The following is an 18,028-nucleotide window of genomic DNA, read 5'->3' as shown; positions in this document are numbered from 1 at the left end:
GTTAATAAAAACAAAAAAACAAAGCACGCCTGCTTTCTTCTAAAAACGGCAGCGCTTGGATCTACAGGTTGTGTGTGGTACTGCAACTCAGATGTTTTTGGTCTATGTAAGGTATCAAATGGTGACAAGATATATATTTTTTTTTTCCGCCTCTCTCCCATACAGTATATCCATCACAGTCCCGGGAACTCCAAGAGAGGCTTCGGCATAGACTGCGCCATTCTATCTTGCCAGGTTTACATCTCGCAGATCTTGGTGGCTTCCGCCCTCGGTGCGGTGGTTGACTTTGTGAGCACAGTTCGAGTAATACCTCTGGTGGCTTCCATAGGCTCATTCCTGGGATTTCTCACAGCTGCATTCTTGGTAATATACCCCGAAGTCCCAGACGAGAACAAGGAGGAACCCAAACGCCAGGTTGCTCCAGACGCGGCCATCACTAACGGAGTGGATCCCGAGAAGCCTCTGGTATTGAAGCTCTCCCCCAAAGGGCAGACGGCTGTTCCTCCAGAAGTAGAAAGTGAATCGGCGGTTTGAGCAGGTGCTTTGAAAAAAAAATCATAACACATTCCAGACCCCGCCCATTGCGACCGAACAGCGGGAGAACGTCTAGACTGAGCTCAGCCCATGACCCCGTACCTTCAAAAAGTGAAGTCTGAGGTCATTTCCAATCATTAGGGGAAAACAAAAAAGGAAAATTTAGATAATTTAATTGGCAACAGAAAATTCTGGTTTTACGGATTTCTCCTTTTTTCTGCATGTTCTCTCTTGAAGCAAAACGTATGTTACAAACATTAGGTTTGCAGGTTTTATGATACTTTGGGTGTATAGAGCAACGATTTAAAGGGGTGTTCTGGTTATATCAAGAGAACTACCTGATTGGTGGCAGTCCGATCGCTGGGACCCTCAACCGCCAGAACAGGGGCCCAGTGCGATGCAGTGAATGGAGCTGCAGTGTAGATGCTCGGCCACCGTTCATTAATTTCAGTGGCACGGCCGGAGATTGCTGCTCCATTCATTGCCAGTCACCCCTGTTACAACGGTCTGTGAGGGTCCCAGCGGTCAGACCCCGATCCTGTGGAATACCCGGGGTAACCCCTTAACTTGAGCTATAGAAAAAGACTTAATCTACGAATGCACCCACAAAACGGCATCTGTCACCGACACGCAATGGATTCGCCATAACTGGTCCCTTCACATTCGTACAACGTGTTCCGACTCCAATGCGTGCCGGCGCAGACGCGCTTTCACCTCAGAGACTTTGTAAACCATCGCAGCCTGTACTCGGCGTCTGGACACCAAGTGAAGAAGCGTATACATGTATTTTTTCTCCTTTTTGCGTCAGAATGTACAAATAGTTTGGTTTTACAATTGCCTGACAATTCCGTCCGTTGGCGGGACGCCGTGAGAATGCGTTTGCAGTTTGACTTACCTCCATTTTACTTAAAAGTATGTGACTTCTTTTCACTTGATGTCAGGTGTTCTAGATTTAAAGCAATATTACCCCTAATTCCTCCTCTGTCCAATCACGAGTCGGGTTGGGAAATCTATTCTATGGCTACATCGCGCCAGAGATGAAATCCGCTCTATATCCACAGCGGCTACTGTAAAGAAAAAACTAAAATATCTTTATTTTCTACAATTTTAATTTTGAAAAATTTTCCGAAACTGTTACTTTTTTGGGGGGTTGATTGTGTCTGTGTTCTTAAAGCATTGTTTGCCTATTACAGGTTAGTTAAGGAACTCCTTCACACTCCCGTCTGTGCGGTGGCACAACGTGTTTTTTGGCTTCTGGGCTTGACGTTTTGGAACCTTATAGGCCGGGTTGAAGAAACATGACAAGTTCTCTATAAATGGCAAATTTAAGGAAAAAACAGTTTTTGTGCCCGTGTAACCCGTTTTTTACGTTCTCTTAAAGAACACATTTTAAAATGTTGCCACCGTTGATTTGCATGGCCAAAAATAAGGGGTAAAAAGAAGGAAACTGAAGTTTATATATAAATGGAAGTTTAAAATATACACGCGTTTCAGTGCCCCTGTGACACGTTGTATGTCCCCTTAAAGGAGCAGGACATTTAAAATGTCACAATTGCTTCTTCTGTCTAAAAATGAGTGGTAAAAAGAAAATGGAACCAATGGTTTTATATGTAAAGGACGAAGGAACGCTTTGTGTGAAGCCGGCCTTAGCGCATATTTACATAACCGTATTAATGGTCTGTATTCCATATGCGTATTTGGTGTTAACCCCCCCCCCCCCCCCCCCCCCCAAAAAAAAAAAAAAATCAATCTTTTTGTAAAAGTTTTGCATAAGAATGGGAGCGGGTCTAAAAATCCGGAGCCAGGAGCGAAATACGCAAATGGAACGCAGACAGCAGATACGGCCATGTAAACGCGCCCTTGGTGTGATTTCATGATGAGTCGGGGGTGAGGTGGCTTTATACCAGCAGCTATGTAGACGGGTCCATTAGTATGTTGACCGCACAGCCATAATGCAGGATTGACCACAATGGTGGAGATTGACACTAATCTGGAACGAGTGTCTCCTAGACAGTCACCAGGAAGCGTCTCCATCAGTTAAAGGGGTATTCCCATCTCAGCAAGATATCCCTTTTCCACAGGATAGGGAATAACCTGCCAATCAGTTGAGGTCCACCTTCTGGGACCCCAGCCGATCTAGTGGAATCACCCCCTCATGTCCCTGAATGTTGGCAACCAGTGGTCACACATGTGCACAACCCTCCCATTCACTTCAACGGGAGCTGCCAGGGAAAGGCGAGAACTGGAACTCAACTCTTGCCAGCGGCCTTCTTAAACTGGGAGGTACGCATGCACGGCCACCGCTGCCAACAATTTGGGACATGACAGGTGCGATTTCTCTGGATCTGTGGTGCCCCCAACGGTGGATCCCCAAAAATCGGCAAGTGTGAATAAGGGATAATTTCCCGGATGGGAGGTGGCCAAAATGGAAATAACCTTCTATTACGTGGCACGGGCTCTACGGGCCGTTACAGTATGGCTTCTACAGGGGAGCAAGTAGTGGCTGTTGTCTCCATGACATCTGGGGTCAGACCCCCTCAACTAAGCGCTGCCTAAAAATGGCAGCAGAAATGATGCATCATGGGAGCTAAGGATGCATGGGAGGACATTTGCATAACACAGTGATAACTGGAGGTTCCTTTTTAATTGGCTGTAATGCGGGGGACTAGTGGCCATGTCAACAAGAAGCCACTTCTACCTTGTGGGTGGAGCGACCGAGGACTTCTACTCAATGCCAGTGTGCTGTGCATAAGCCAGAATTGATGCAGAGGTTTACGTGTTTTGTATAGCACAGACACTTTAGCGTTGGCGTTTTTCGGCACGTGCATGGGAGACTTTTAGCTCCGAGCACCGAATTTTATACCTTTTCCCTTTTTCTTCTTCTTCTTCTTTGCACTTTGTGATAATTGAACATCAGTCAATAGTCGTATTGAAATGCATGGTGTATAATCCGTATATAACTGGCATGCGAAAAATCATTATTTTTGCCTTAACGACATCTTTTATAAAGAACGCAAATGTTGTTCTGCCGCCGGATTATTAGGTGCCGGCAGGAATTTACAGACACTTGAGAGAATTATAGGTCGATCTTTGAAAAAAATGCTATATATTGTAGATTCATCAGCTGTCCAGGATAAGACCTTTAATCTGCGTTCTGAACGGTGCTGGATATTTAAAGATTCCGGATTATCAGATGAGGAATAGATTCCTAATTGTGAAATGCGATCCTATCACTTTAAGGAATCCTTTTGGTGTTTTTTTTTCCTATTTCAGGCTTGGTGAGATTCTGAATCGGACGATTTTGAGGAAAATGGTAAAATCTGAGTAGTTAGTAATACCGGATTAAAGGAATTTTGCCATTCTTAAAGTATAACTCCGCCTTTCTTCATTTTTGCAATTTACAACTAATATAGCCTAAAGTTACACCATAAACAAGCCGTAACACAAGATGGGGGATCGAAAGACTAATGTAACCGCAGTGTTCCTGCTTTTCCCAGTAATCGCCGTTTTCGCATGGTGGTACGCAGGTGAAACAATCTGTTGGCTATTTTTGTCGCTGTCTTGGTCCCGGTTTCTGCTGTTCCATCTTCACAGCCCCGCCCCGTTGCCAGTGATTGTCTCCGTATGCTGAGCTGATGATTATTGGGCCGTGGAGTCATTAAATAGCAGAAACGGCGCCGTTACACTTGTCCGTCAATCCGCATCCTGTGTTACGGTTGGTTTATGAAGCTCACTATGATATGTAGATTGTAGACACTCGGTGGTAGGAGAAGGGAGAACCCAGGCCTTAAAGGGACAGGCAGCATCAAGTAAACCCAGCCCGCTCCCTGGCAATGCAATAAGAATCCATATGGAGAGCGTAATAATGTATTTCCCTCCTGTGCTCACACTAGTGATGCCGTGCCGACTCCGCACCCATCCTGTGCTGCCACTAGCGATGCCGCGCCGACTCCGCACCCATCCTGTGCTCACACTAGTGATGCCGTGCCGACTCCGCACCCATCCTGTGCTGCCACTAGCGATGGCGTGCCGACTCCGCACCCATCCTGTGCTGCCGCTAGTGATGGCGTGCCGACTCCGCACCCATCCTGTGCTGCCGCTAGTGATGGCGTGCCGACTCCGCACCCATCCTGTGCTGCCGCTAGTGATGGCGTGCCGACTCCGCACCCATCCTGTGCTGCCGCTAGTGATGGCGTGCCGACTCCGCACCCATCCTGTGCTGCCGCTAGTGATGGCGTGCCGACTCCGCACCCATCCTGTGCTGCCGCTAGTGATGGCGTGCCGACTCCGCACCCATCCTGTGCTGCCGCTAGTGATGGCGTGCCGACTCCGCACCCATCCTGTGCTGCCGCTAGTGATGCCGTGCCGACTCCGCACCCATCCTGTGCTGCCGCTAGTGATGCCGTGCCGACTCCGCACCCATCCTGTGCTGCCGCTAGTGATGCCGTGCCGACTCCGCACCCATCCTGTGCTGCCGCTAGTGATGGCGTGCCGACTCCGCACCCATCCTGTGCTGCCACTAGTGATGCCGTGCCGACTCCGCACCCATCCTGTGCTGCCGCTAGTGATGGCGTGCCGACTCCGCACCCATCCTGTGCTGCCGCTAGTGATGCCGTGCCGACTCCGCACCCATCCTGTGCTGCCGCTAGTGATGGCGTGCCGACTCCGCACCCATCCTGTGCTGCCGCTAGTGATGCCGTGCCGACTCCGCACCCATCCTGTGCTGCCACTAGCGATGCCGTGCCGACTCCGCACCCATCCTGTGCTGCCGCTAGTGATGCCGTGCCGACTCCGCACCCATCCTGTGCTGCCACTAGCGATGCCGTGCCGACTCCGCACCCATCCTGTGCTGCCGCTAGTGATGCCGTGCCGACTCCGCACCCATCCTGGTCTTTATTTACGGCAATACTAAAGTTTTTGAAAAACGTTTGTTACATTACTTGAACCGAAATCCCAGAAGCCTTCAGGAATCTGCCCGAAGGGTCGATGGCGAATGCTTCATCTGCGACACTTGAAGTAACATGAGTTTTAGCTGCTGATTTACCTTACGATAAGACTGCTATCATCGCGACTACTGACACTTCCCGCAGCGACGTTCAGTCATAGAGCGAGCGGCCACCAAGCTGTGATCACTGCGGACAACCATCAGGAATCGCCCTAAATCCCCTGCCGTACCGCCGGCACCATCTTCTGTCCCCGACCTCTCCAGCTCCCCCAGACGGTGGCGCTTCAGATCGCCCAACATGCTGTTTTGGCTCTCTTCTATCGTTCTGTTCACATCCACAGTCGGCGTTTCCTGCTCTTCTGTTCCATCGTAGGGGTAGAAAAACGGAAACAAACTTTTCAGTTTAGTTTGAATTCAGTAACTTCTTCTCAGTCCGTGTCGTTCCGTCAGGTATTGTTTGTGTTACAGAAACAATGTAGTCAGCTGCACTATGTTTGTATCCAAAAATGCAGAGAATGAGTGCAAACGGACACCTTCCATTGGGCCCTGCTTACATCTGTGCCTGGGGCTCTGGGACACAAAGATCAGTGTCCCTCGATACACATCAGAGTCATTTGGCTCGCCATTGTCTAAACATGGGGGGCTTTAAAGCGTCCCTCCAGTCCCGGACAAGGAAGCATGGCCAGACCACTGCCCTGAGTAGCTGATGTATACTAGTGAACAGCGGGCAGCGTTGGTCTAAGACTCTACACCTCCTGTGATTGACCAATGGAGCTTACACCTGTGTCTGAAAGTTGCCAAAACTAGTCGTAGGAATCTCTAAACGATCATGTGACCTGGTATCCTCTTATATCGTAGTACTTAGAGGGTTTATGTTCATACACCTTTAATTTTGAGACAGATTTGACATATAGATTTAAAGGGATTGTACAGGGTGAGAAAAGCATGGGAGTTGGAATACCAGACACAACCTGTCCATAGGTTGTGTCTGGTATTACAGCTCCGTCCCATTGACTTCAGTGGATGCCAGACACAAACCATGGACTGGTGTGGAAAAAAGCAGCCATAATTTTCTAAGACTGGACAACCCCTTTAAGGACTTTAGAAATTTGCATATTGATTGTAGAATTATAAGGAGACCCAACTCAAGTCAAAGACTATAAGAAGATGATGGTAGACAGATAGACGGACTCCATAGATCATTACTTTGCCGGGAGAGCACCAAGATGGTAGACTTCTATGGAGAAGAGTTTCATAGAGGAGTAAATATAATGCGAGGCGCCCCCTGGTGTCAGTCTATAGTCTCTCGGGTATGTCATTGATTGCAGAAGTTTAAATGCCAAAAGTCTCTGCAAATGAAATTTTAAAGGAAAACTCCAGTAAAAAAAAAAAATCAAGCATTTTTGTAGGTCTCTCCCATCCAGCACATTGTAAAGGCTTACAGTATAGTTGCTACATTGTATCCTCTGGTGACCGTCCCCACAATGCACCTCTTCCTACACTAACTGACTCCACCCCCACTTAGTTCTGCATCTCTATATCCCCATCAGTTGGCAGTTCCACTGTCATGTTACAGCCAAGCCCCACCCAGCTCTATCTACTCTGGTCTCTTAAAGGGGCCCATAAGATCTTCGGACTGGACTTGTCCTTTAAGCTTTCGCTAGTGCCTACAGTTCAGGGATGAAGTATTAATGGTTGATACAAGGTGACTTTATAGTGCTATTTATTAACGTACTGATTGTATCATTTGATTTCATTGTTTTTAGCTGGCATTGTGTGTGGGCATGTACCAAGGGAGCTTACTTTATAGAATTGCTTTAAGATGTGCTTCCGGGTAAACTGGCGCCCTCTGTGGGTTCTGTTATAATTGTACCCTCTGCTGACAGACTATCACTATCATTAACAAGTGTGTGACTATTTTTACATGCATGATAAGACTTCCATACATCAGAGGCAGAGGTTACCCATGACTGTGCCGGTTTGGAGATGCACTCATTATCTTTTGGCACCACATATACCACCCTGTGGCACAAGGGTCCTATAAGATAAGATGGTGTATAAAGAGATTTATCAAAAGTAATTAGACATCTGAGCAAAAATGAAAAGCAGCATTTACTTTTTAAATGTTTACACTTAGTGGGGCTCATTGGGTCCTAATGACGTCAGATACTCTCCGTGGCATACTTCCTACTAACCTCTGATACACTACACTTCAGCTGGTATTTCCCTTAAAGGGGTTGTCCCGCGAAACAAAGTGGGTCTATACACTTCTGTATGGCCATATTAATGCACTTTGTAATGTACATTGTGCATTAATTATGAGCCATACAGAAGTTATCAAAAGTTATTCACTTACCTGTTCCGTTGCTGGCGTCCTCGTTTCCATGGAGCCGTCTAATTTTCAGCGTCTAATCGCCAAATTAGACGCGCTTGCGCAGTCCGGGTCTTCTTCTTTTCTCAATGGGGCTCTGTGTAGCTCCGCCCCGTCACGTGCCGATTCCAGCCAATCAGGAGGCTGGAATCGGCAATGGACCGCACAGAAGCCCTGCGGTCCACCGAGGGAGAAGATCCCGGCGGCCATCTTCAGCAGGTAAGTAAGAAGTCACCGGAGCGCGGGGATTCAGGTAAGCGCTGTCCGGTGTTCTTGTTTAACCCCTGCATCGGGGTTGTCTCGCGCCGAACAGGGGGGCTGTTGAAAGAAAAAAAAAAACCCGTTTCGGCGCGGGACAACCCCTTTAATTCATCCTGCAAATGTCGGAGTTCTCTTAAAGAAAGTGGATGCTGTTCATATTTCCTGACCTAATGTTCCAGTTCATTCCAAAGATGTCCAGTAGGTTCATGTGGGAACTCTGTGCAGCCGGTCCAATCGTGGAACATCCATGTCCGCTAACCAACATAAAACGGCACTGGATGTGTGATAAGGCACATTATCTTGTTGGAAGTATGGCCGACCATTCCCAGCGTATTCCCACATTGCCGGCAGACTATGGAACTGCCGTCGTACTTAATTGTTGCCACAACACATTCGGGCAAGAGGCATCCCCCCCAGGCGTTCTCCACACCTAGGTACTTCCATCTGATCTGAAGACGGGAGTAGCATGATTCCTCACCCCATAGAACGTTCTTCTGTTGCTTGACTGTCCAATGACGAGGCTCCTTGCACCACTGTAGACGCACCGATGCATTTTCTTTGAGAGAATTCTCCAAACGTTTGCAGGATGAAATAACAGTCGAAGTGTATCAGACTTTACATGGCAAAAATCTGATGTCATTAGGGCCAAAGGAGCCCCACTAGGTATTAACATACGGAAATAATGACTATTTGTGATTCTTGCTGAGGTGTCCAATTACTATTGGTGAGATCTTAGAAACTGAATGCACCTTGTGTATATAAAGCCAATCGACTCCAACCCTTCTACAATCCTCATGTGTGATAAGCTTCTCCATATAGAAGTCTGTCCTTAGTACCAGTATTGTTGGTCGAAGGCAGCTTCTCCGGGTCTTTTGGCACCAGCTGTACCTCACCCGGCATCTCAGCAGTCATTGAGACATAACTTTTTAAATATGGAGGTTCTAGATCTTCTTCATCCTCCGATCGGCAGCCATTCCTCCTCCGAGGTTCCACTGCACCATCCTGTGACATTGGTCTTCACAGACCGTGTAGAATAGTGTTTGGCGTCAGACGTAGCGCAGTATATTGGCCGTACAGGGTTTCATAGGTTGGTTATGGTGGCATCATGAGACTGTAATGTTTTGTTATAATTGGTTGACGGCCGTATGACTTTCTTATGCTTTGGATGATGGGAGTTGTAGTGCTAGTTGGCAGCATCCAGCTTGGCAACTTGGGTTGCAGTATTTTTTATTCCGAACTACGGAGCTGTTGTTGGATGGCGCCGTACAATAAGAGCAATATAATATCCTTGTCGGTGCTCAGGGAAGAAACTGATGCTTTCGGTAGGATAGGTAAAAAACGGTGACCGCTGCATGGCACCAAATCACAAAGCTGAGTCTCTTTAGTGCCCTTATTTGACTGCAATAGATGGTGGGTATCACATACCGCCCAGACCCCTACGGCGGCAGCCATTCAGAAGAATGAAACAAACACGCCGCATGTTTCAGATATTTTTGTATTGGAATGTGGAAAATGATGTAGATTCATCTGATGACATATCAGTCGACTAGCGGACCAACGTCGCTCCTGACACTGTAGATATAGCCGGTACCATTGCAAACCTAGAGATCTCTTCTCATGTACAGTATTGAAAGGGGTTGTCCCACTTCTAGCAGTTTTGCTGCGGAAAGCAGCCAGCTCCGTACATTGTGCAGTGGCCAAAGTTGGTACTACAAGCTAAGTTCTATTAAAATGAATGAGACTTAGCTTGCAGTACCAACCTGGGCCACTGTGCAGTTTACAGAGCTGTCTGCTTCCTCTAGCAAAACGGCTAGAAGTTGGACAACCCCTTTAAAGGGGTAGCTCTTTACACAGACCTAGAAATCCTCGTAAGAACTCGGAGGTGTAAATAAATGATGGAAAGAGATCCATAGAACGTGTCTCCTACTTGACACCAGTTGTTGCAAAGTACCAACCTTTAAGTCTGCGTAGCGCGTCTGTAGCGTGATCTCCTCACTTATGTTTGTATAGAGAACGAGCTCTAAAGACAACTATAAAATGAATATACCCCCTTCTCCCATATTTTTTCACTCAGGGGTCCTCTGAATGATGAGACTATGGGGTTCATCCGTGGTATCTAGAAACACTCCGCCGCCTCCAGCAGGGGGAGTACATTTTGTTTAGGATGCTGGGCATGTCAGGTAGGCAAAAAGAACCTCAAGGAACAGCTTTGACCGTTGAGTTGCACATTATGGCTCTCAAGCTTTTGCCAGTCCACTAGATACATTGCTTTGTTTCATAATGGTATCAACTAGAGGCCAGTAGAAGTATTCTGGTCCCCCTTTAAGAAGCATCATGAGGTGGTGCGGCATACTGCAACTAATAGCATAGCTATTGGCTGGAGATGTAATTTGGTTGGGGGCTATAGATTTTGGATGCAGCTTAAAGGGGTTGTCCCACTTATAGCGGTTTTGCTGCAGGAAGCAGACAGCTCCGTACATAAGGCAGTGGCCAAAGTCGGTACTGCATGCCGAGTCCTATTGAAGTGAATAGGACTCAGCCTGCAGTACCAACCCGCACCACTGGACAACGTATGGAGTTGTCTGCTTCCTGGAGCAAAACCACTAGAACTGAAATAACTCCTTTTAAAGCTATGATGGTGGAATGCAACATTGACATTGGCTGCTGGGAGGGCAGAGGCTTAATTTGAAGTTCCTCGGCTACAATGTAATATCTATAACAGGGCCTCCAACCTTCTGGAAACCCCTTTAGGCCAGGACCTGGATGTAATTGCTAGCTCTGCACCTGCCATAGCTACATCTCTGGGCCGTAGCGCTTCAGCCTGCTTGTTGCATGTTCTCTCTGGGTTCAAAGTGTAACACTTGCACTCCCAAGTCATTCTTCTAGTTGAGGTAAGCCCTCTTACGGATGGGTCACTCCTGGGGACATCACACTTGTGCTTTACATCACGCCTTAATAGGTGCAGCATTAGATGAAAACACACCAAAAAATGACATTATTGCATGTGGCAGAGACAGCTGAGCGTCAGCGGCCTCCTCGCTGCCCCCTGTGGAGCACTCCGCTAGACTATCTATAGATTTCTATATATATCCCTACCTTTCCTCAGTGTATCATATTCATTATGTGCCTCCGTTATGCATCATTGCCTGCCTCCCTATATTGTAATGTAGGTCAGTTTATATATACGCTTTTCTCCCTAGCTGCATATATCCATATATATAAAAGCAGCCCATTTTAGATGGCCGGAAGACCAAGATCTCCCCCTTCTTCCCCAAGGTCCAAGTGATCCAAAGCATTCTATGGCAATCTAAGGTTGGTTCATTTCAACCGTGGGGTATCTGAACCTTAATGAGGGGGCTCTAACGCTTCTGCCATCTGAACGAGACCGAAGACTGATGGTTCTCACTACAAAAAGTTGCATTTAGTAGCATCCAATAATCAGCCATCTACACATGGATGTGTCTTATCTGCTTAGGCTTCAAGTCCAAAAATTACAGGCGCCGGGAAAGGGGAATTATCAAAACCATTGCAGAGGAAAAGTGGAGCAGCTGCCCCAGGAAGGGTTGAAATCGGATTGTTGCAGTGGGCACTTTTTGAAAGTGTCCAGGATGAACTTTTTGTCAACGTGTTCAGATGTAGTTATGTTACCGGCTGTCCATCATCTGCATCGCTGTTCCTGAGATCTGCTGCTTTCCAAGCTCAATCAGCGGTGGCCAATCAGAGAGCAGAATAAAGTGCCTGGGACTACTGATACACAGCGTGCATTAGGTTCTTAGATTGCAGCAAAACCAAAAACGGGGCTCGGGAACTGCTGGATCTGAGGGACAACGGCAAAGAGGATGGATGGCAGGTAATAGACCTTTTTGTCCAGAGATCGGTTGGGGGAGTTATAGTGCTTGCTTTCAATCGTCTGCACTCTTATCCCTCGTATCGGCCGATTCCTGTGCTATGGTCATGTGACCATCGCTGGCCAATCGGAGAGCAGCATGAAGTGCCTGGGACTACTGATACACAGTGCGCATTAAGTAGTTAGAATATTGCAGCTATCATTTTGATAGCTGTGAAACGGGGCTCAGGAAAAGGTGGATCCGAGGGGCAATGGTACAGAGGTTGGACGGCGGGTGAAAGAACATTTTCCTGGGACCTGAGGGGGGGGGGGGGGGTTAATTGTCTAATTGTACTTTACGGGGAAGATTTTGAAAAAATTAGTGCGATATTTATAAACTTACTATTTTGACATGGTTGCCACATGGAGGCAACAACACAAGGCCCTCCGTAGACTTAAGATTCGCAAGTACCCTACTTGGTTCCGTAACTCGTAGTCTTTTTGTCGCTAGAGAACCAACAGGTCTCCTAAAACTCTAAATAAAACCCCTCGAATATAAAAGTCAAATTCAGTTTTGAAAAGTTTTTTTTTTTTTTTCCTTGCGTTTCAAAAATTTACCCCCGCCCCTCCCGCTACCCCATTGTACAGAAAAGTTCAGTTTTATGAAGAGTTGACTATTTTTTAATATGTGACATTTAATACAGAGAGACATAAGAACTCTATATACACAGAGAACTATATACGCGAAGGGTCAGTTACATAGCGCGACCCGTTAACGAAACACTGAAATGACACGCGACCTTTTTTTTTTTTTTTTTATTACATGCTTGGAAAGCTGCACTTTAGGCATCTCATAATGAAGAAATAAAGACGATTCTGGTTCTATAGTGAACTGCCCATATAAACAACTACTTTTTTATCAACTTATTAAGTTGAGCACTATCGTAGCTCTTGCTGAGTTTAGCGAATCTTTATATAAGCGTGTGTTAAACACATGAAGTTGTTTGTTTTTAAAAAGAGGGGGAAAAAAAGGGATTAAGCGCGAGTGACGTCACGAGCGAGCGATCGCCGAGTGATCTTTTGGTTTTGTTGTTTTTGATTTGTTATTACACTGTGGAGCTTGTATTATTTTATTGTTTTGGGTTTTTTTCCAGTTTTTTTTGATCATTTGCATGATTTTTTTCGTGTAATGTTCCGGACGCCGCGTTCCGGGGTATTTTCTGTTCTGTTTGTATGATCTGGTTTTAATTTAAAAATGAAAATGATTAAAAAATAAAAAAACCTGCAAGGATTTTTCGGATCCTCCCCTCTGTATACAGTGTATTTCGATACGTTGTTCAACGATTGGATCTTAATAAACATTTCAGTAACTGATTGCACGCGCTGTCCGCTCTCGTCATTTATACCTTTTCATCACTGTTTTTCCTCCCTTGGATTCTGCGGGTCTCGTTTGCTATTTAAAGATACGACTGTAATTTGCGCCAGAAAACTATTTGCTTCGTGTTTTTAGATACTTTCTGACAGTTTCTCTGATGTGCCTGGAAAAGGGGCATGGCCTAAATTGCACCCAAATGCTGTGCGTTATGCAAAGATTTTAGTGCACATTTTTGCGTAAACTTAAACCAACTCATAGGTGGTCTAAAGTTAGACTAGACCAGTGATGGCAAACCTATTAGAGACCGAGTGCCCAAACTGCCACCCAAAACCCACTTATTATCGCAAAGTGCCAACACAGGGGGCGGGGCTTATCGCAACATATGATTTTACCTTAGCTGGAGTACTATTAGTGCAGATTTTGACTGGAAATGAGCCTCATACCCGCAGCTGATGTCATACTATGCGGCGCTCCCCCTCGCCTCCTTAGGTTTCCCGCTGTCAGCGCTCCCCGGCTTCAGGTTCCCGGTGGCCTCGCCTGACCAGCGGTGCTGCACCTGACCAGGCCGCTGGGAACAGAAGCCGGGCAGCTCTAACAGCGAAAAGCCATCGGATGAGGTGAGGGGGAGCGCCGCATAGAATGAAATCCGCTGCCACCTGTGCGGTTCATTTTCAGTCAAAATCTGCACCAGTGGTAAGAGTGCCCCCCCCCCCCCCCCCACAGTGGTCCTTAGTGGTACCAGTGACCCCCATAGTGGCCCTCAGTGGTAATATTAACCCACCACAACCCATACACTTGCCTCCTCCTCGTAGTCAGCGCCGCTCCTCTTCTCTGCGCTGATCCCGGGGAGCACATACTGACGGCAGTGTGTGAGCCTGGAATGCTTCCTTCTCATCTCCTGCAGAACTAAGGATGAGAGGTCAGGAGTGGAGAATTCTGGGTGCACACACTGACGTTGGACTGTGCATCCGGGATCAGAGCCGCTGCGTGATTACTAGCCGGGGAGCCAAGGCACCCTGCCCGGTAATCACTACTGTGGTGAGCAGCCGTCGGCGCGCATACCAGCAGAGAGGGCTCGGTGTGCCCCCTCCGGCATGCGTGCCATAGGGTTACCACCCTGGGACTAGACTGTTATTTAACAGAGGCAGTATGATAAATCTGGCACATTCAGAGACTCTCAAGCACCCAACGGCCGTACCATCGATTATTGCTCTCTTGTTTCCCACAGGAGCGACAGTCGTTCAAGTGAATGGAGGCGGAGTGGGGCGGGGATTGTTCGGGCCGCTCGCCTCCGTTCACACTGAACAGGAGTCGTTTCTAGATCGCGCGGCTCCTGTTTACCGTCAGTGAGATGCCGCTCAGCAGTCGTTCTGTTTCAGCTCACAAATTGAATACGTAGTGACGAGTGAGTGCCTTCTCGCTCGGTGGCCGTGTCTACGTGGGCTGACGGTCGCGCATTTGAGCAATTATTCAGATCGCTATCAGCCCATGTAATCGTACCTTTACTTATAGACCGTATTGGTAACTAAGGCTTCCTAGGCATGGCCAGGCCCGATATCGCGCTCATGAACATGCCATGTCTCCGTGGGTGCGAGGTGGTGGTCTGTCAAACACCAACCATCTAATATACATAAGCCTCCATGCTTCTTGCCCCACACTTTGCCCCCTCTGCATAACTTTGGTGTATGATGTCGGTGTCATTAGATGACACACACGCTCACCGCTGCCGTACATTCCTCACATGGGAGTGCAATACATTCAAGGATCTGTCAGGCGGGGTGAAAGTTACAATGTTAAGTCTATGGGTGACGCTGCTGTGCTTCAGGCATGCACTGGAATGAGTGAAGCGTTGCTAAGCAACACAGCATACACTGCTAAGCTGCACCGTACACTGCCCAGCCAAGAGCGATAGAGACCGAAAGAGAGCGATAGAGACAACAATATAGAGACAGAGTAATAGCGAGATAAACAATAGAGAGCGAGAGAGTGATAGACAGCAATAGAGACCTAGTGAGACAGACAGAGCAATAGAGAAACAGAGGAGCGATAGAGAGACAGAAATGGCAAGAGAGAAATAGAGCATAGAGAGATACAGAGAGCGATAGACAAATAGAGAGCGATATAGCAATAGACAGAACGAGAGTGATAGAAAGACAGAGAGCAAAGGAGAGACCAAGAGAAAGCGATAGAGCAGTAGAGAGAGAGACAAAGAAACAGACAGCCATACTAAGACAGTAAGGCTGCCTGCAGACGGCCGGGTCAGATCCCACCGCAGAATTTCTGCCCGTGTGCAGACAGACAAACCGAGAGAGACCCCTGTGTGGTGGCCGGCTCTTGGAATTGCAGCGGTAACTCTGCTGGAGATAAATGGGACCCAGCCTGCAATTACCAGCACATTGATTTCAATGAGAGCTTTGCCTCCAATTACGATCGCCGGCCACTACAGCGGGGTCGGAGCAGCGGCTTACCCTCCAACACTGCTGCATCCTGACAACCATTCAGCTGGATGCACAACACGTCATATAAAGTAAGTTGGGAAACTTTGCCCTCGCTTATCTCCTAAACAGGTAAAGATGAAGCAAAAGTGACCCTGCCAGCGTCTGGGTGAATGCCAGCTAAGACGGATGTTTTACTTCACCCTCTTCTCATTTGAAAACCCCGAGCTGAATTTAATACGGCAGATTCCTAAATGGCTGCTGAACAGTCTCCTCCATCAAAAAATGCAGCTGCCCCCCCCCTCCCCAATGAACACTTTCACACACCGGAGGTTAATGTTCTCCTTATTACGGCAGTTAAACTGGTGTGTTCAGACTTTTGCCTCAGTCTGTACATCTCAGAATGCAATACAACAGAACATGGCACCTATGGGACGATCCATTACGGATGCTTTGGTCAACATCGTACAGTTAGGGCGAAAAGTCCACGGTAGGATTTCCCGCAGGATCTACCCCCGTGCCCGCCTGCATAGGATTGCATTACAATACGTAATCCTATGCAGACGGCCGCGATTTGTCCGCGTGAAAACACGTGGAAAACAAATCGCAGCATGTGAGACCCGCACAGAAATGTCAGTAAAGACTCACCGGCTGGGCGGCAGCCGGCACATCACACAGCTTCAGAGACACCGGGAGCCGGTGAGCCGCAGGTCTCTGCAGGAACAAGGGTCCACATCCTGCTGCGAGAATTCTCGCAGCGGAATCCGACCCGGCTGTCTGCAGGCGGCCTTCAAGGTCTGATATTTTGCTTTTACTAACCTGGACATATATAAAGTTCCATTCTGTCGGATACTCCAATCACACCCAGAGCTGCACCCACATTTCTTACCATAGATTTGTCTTGAAATCAGTGTAGCATTCATATACGCTGTGCAGATAGGGGTGCGATTGTCGTTGTAGGCAGGTACAAACACTGGTGGCTTCGCGCTCCACAAATTATATGAATAGTTAAAAAAACAAATGGGTGAAATTTTCACCTTTTAATTAAAGTAACCGACACAAGAAAATGTGTATCGGGGCAAAAACGCTTTATCAGCTCAGCTGGATGAAATACAGAAGTGATGATGGATAAGAGTAGGTATAAGTGGAGGGAAGAGAGGAAAGGGGAAAAAAAAAAATATATATATATATATATATATATATATATATATATATATATATATATATATAAAAGCCCCTCGTGGGAAGTATCCATACCACAATATACAATCAGAGTGATGGTTGTAGTACCGCAGGGTACAGCAATAAGTGAAAGAATAAACAGCATTAACATACAACCGTGAGCCGCAGGTCCGAGTGCAAGCGCAAAAGTGAATAAGAGCCGCACTCTAATCTGGCGTGACACCGCCGATACTGGATGACCACGGATGTAACCGCACATTAGAATAAAATACACCAGCCCAAAAAACAAATGCCACGCCCCATAAACATATGGCTCCCGGCATATATGGCAGATCCGCGGGGCGCACATTAATGGAAGGATAACCGCCACTCAAGGACTGAGCGTAAAACCACAAATCATAAATAAAACCAGCGCCAAAACAAGAGGCTACACCACCCAAAAATACATGGTGTCCTAGTATATTGGTCAAATCGGGAGGGGTGCATATTACTGGAAGGAAAAAATGGAGGCCTAGAACTTACCATTGTAGGTAGGTGGCACAGAAGCTCTGATAATACACTGTGAATGCAGCTCTGGATGTGATTGGAGTAAAAGAGGTTTTTTAGCTTTTTTTAATTATTATTATTATTATTGTATCTGAACTGAAAAATAATACTCAGAAGCCAGGTGACCGTTAGATACGAAGATGTCCAAAGATGGAGAACCGAGAGCTCGAATGGAAGGAAGCCGGAACATGACAGCGGAGATCATTCCCGGGCTGCAGGATGAAGGTGGTTGGCGCCCCGTAGATGTGTGGTGGCCGCAGGTCTATATACAGGTAGACGCAGTATTTTTGGTAAAATAAAAGCCTCTCCAACACCTCGGGGCTCATGTCCACCACCGTCTTTTCATCACATGTTAATGGAGTCAATGAAAGTCAATGGTCTGCCACTGTTCCATGCACACCGGCCTTCGGCCACAGTGAATCAATGTGCAGGAGAAAACCTGCTGTGTTCCTCTGCGTCTAACACGATGCCCATACGCAATACGTTGTATACGGACGGCGTTCCCCCTGCGCATGCCCGCTCTGTTCTGTGGGGAATTGAGAAAAAAAATTAA

At 47.2% G+C, this 18,028-nt stretch overlaps 1 protein-coding gene across 2 annotated transcripts in view; it reads left to right on the top strand.

The window, feature by feature from the left end:
* SLC45A4 (solute carrier family 45 member 4) overlaps nt 1–2,240 on the top strand; it is a 93,209-nt gene extending 90,969 nt beyond the window's left edge. For both annotated transcript variants that reach the window (XM_066578741.1, XM_066578742.1), the window contains exon 8: nt 166–2,240. In XM_066578741.1, the coding sequence (XP_066434838.1) occupies nt 166–534 (369 nt within the window). In that variant the 3' untranslated portion in view covers nt 535–2,240. The remainder of the gene's footprint in view (nt 1–165) is intronic.
* Nucleotides 2,241–18,028: the final 15,788 nt, after the last annotated feature.

This window comes from Eleutherodactylus coqui, chromosome 9 (assembly GCF_035609145.1).
Source record: "Eleutherodactylus coqui strain aEleCoq1 chromosome 9, aEleCoq1.hap1, whole genome shotgun sequence".
In the NCBI taxonomy this organism is placed as follows: domain Eukaryota; kingdom Metazoa; phylum Chordata; class Amphibia; order Anura; family Eleutherodactylidae; genus Eleutherodactylus; species Eleutherodactylus coqui.
This window is presented reverse-complemented; position numbering and strand designations above follow the sequence as displayed.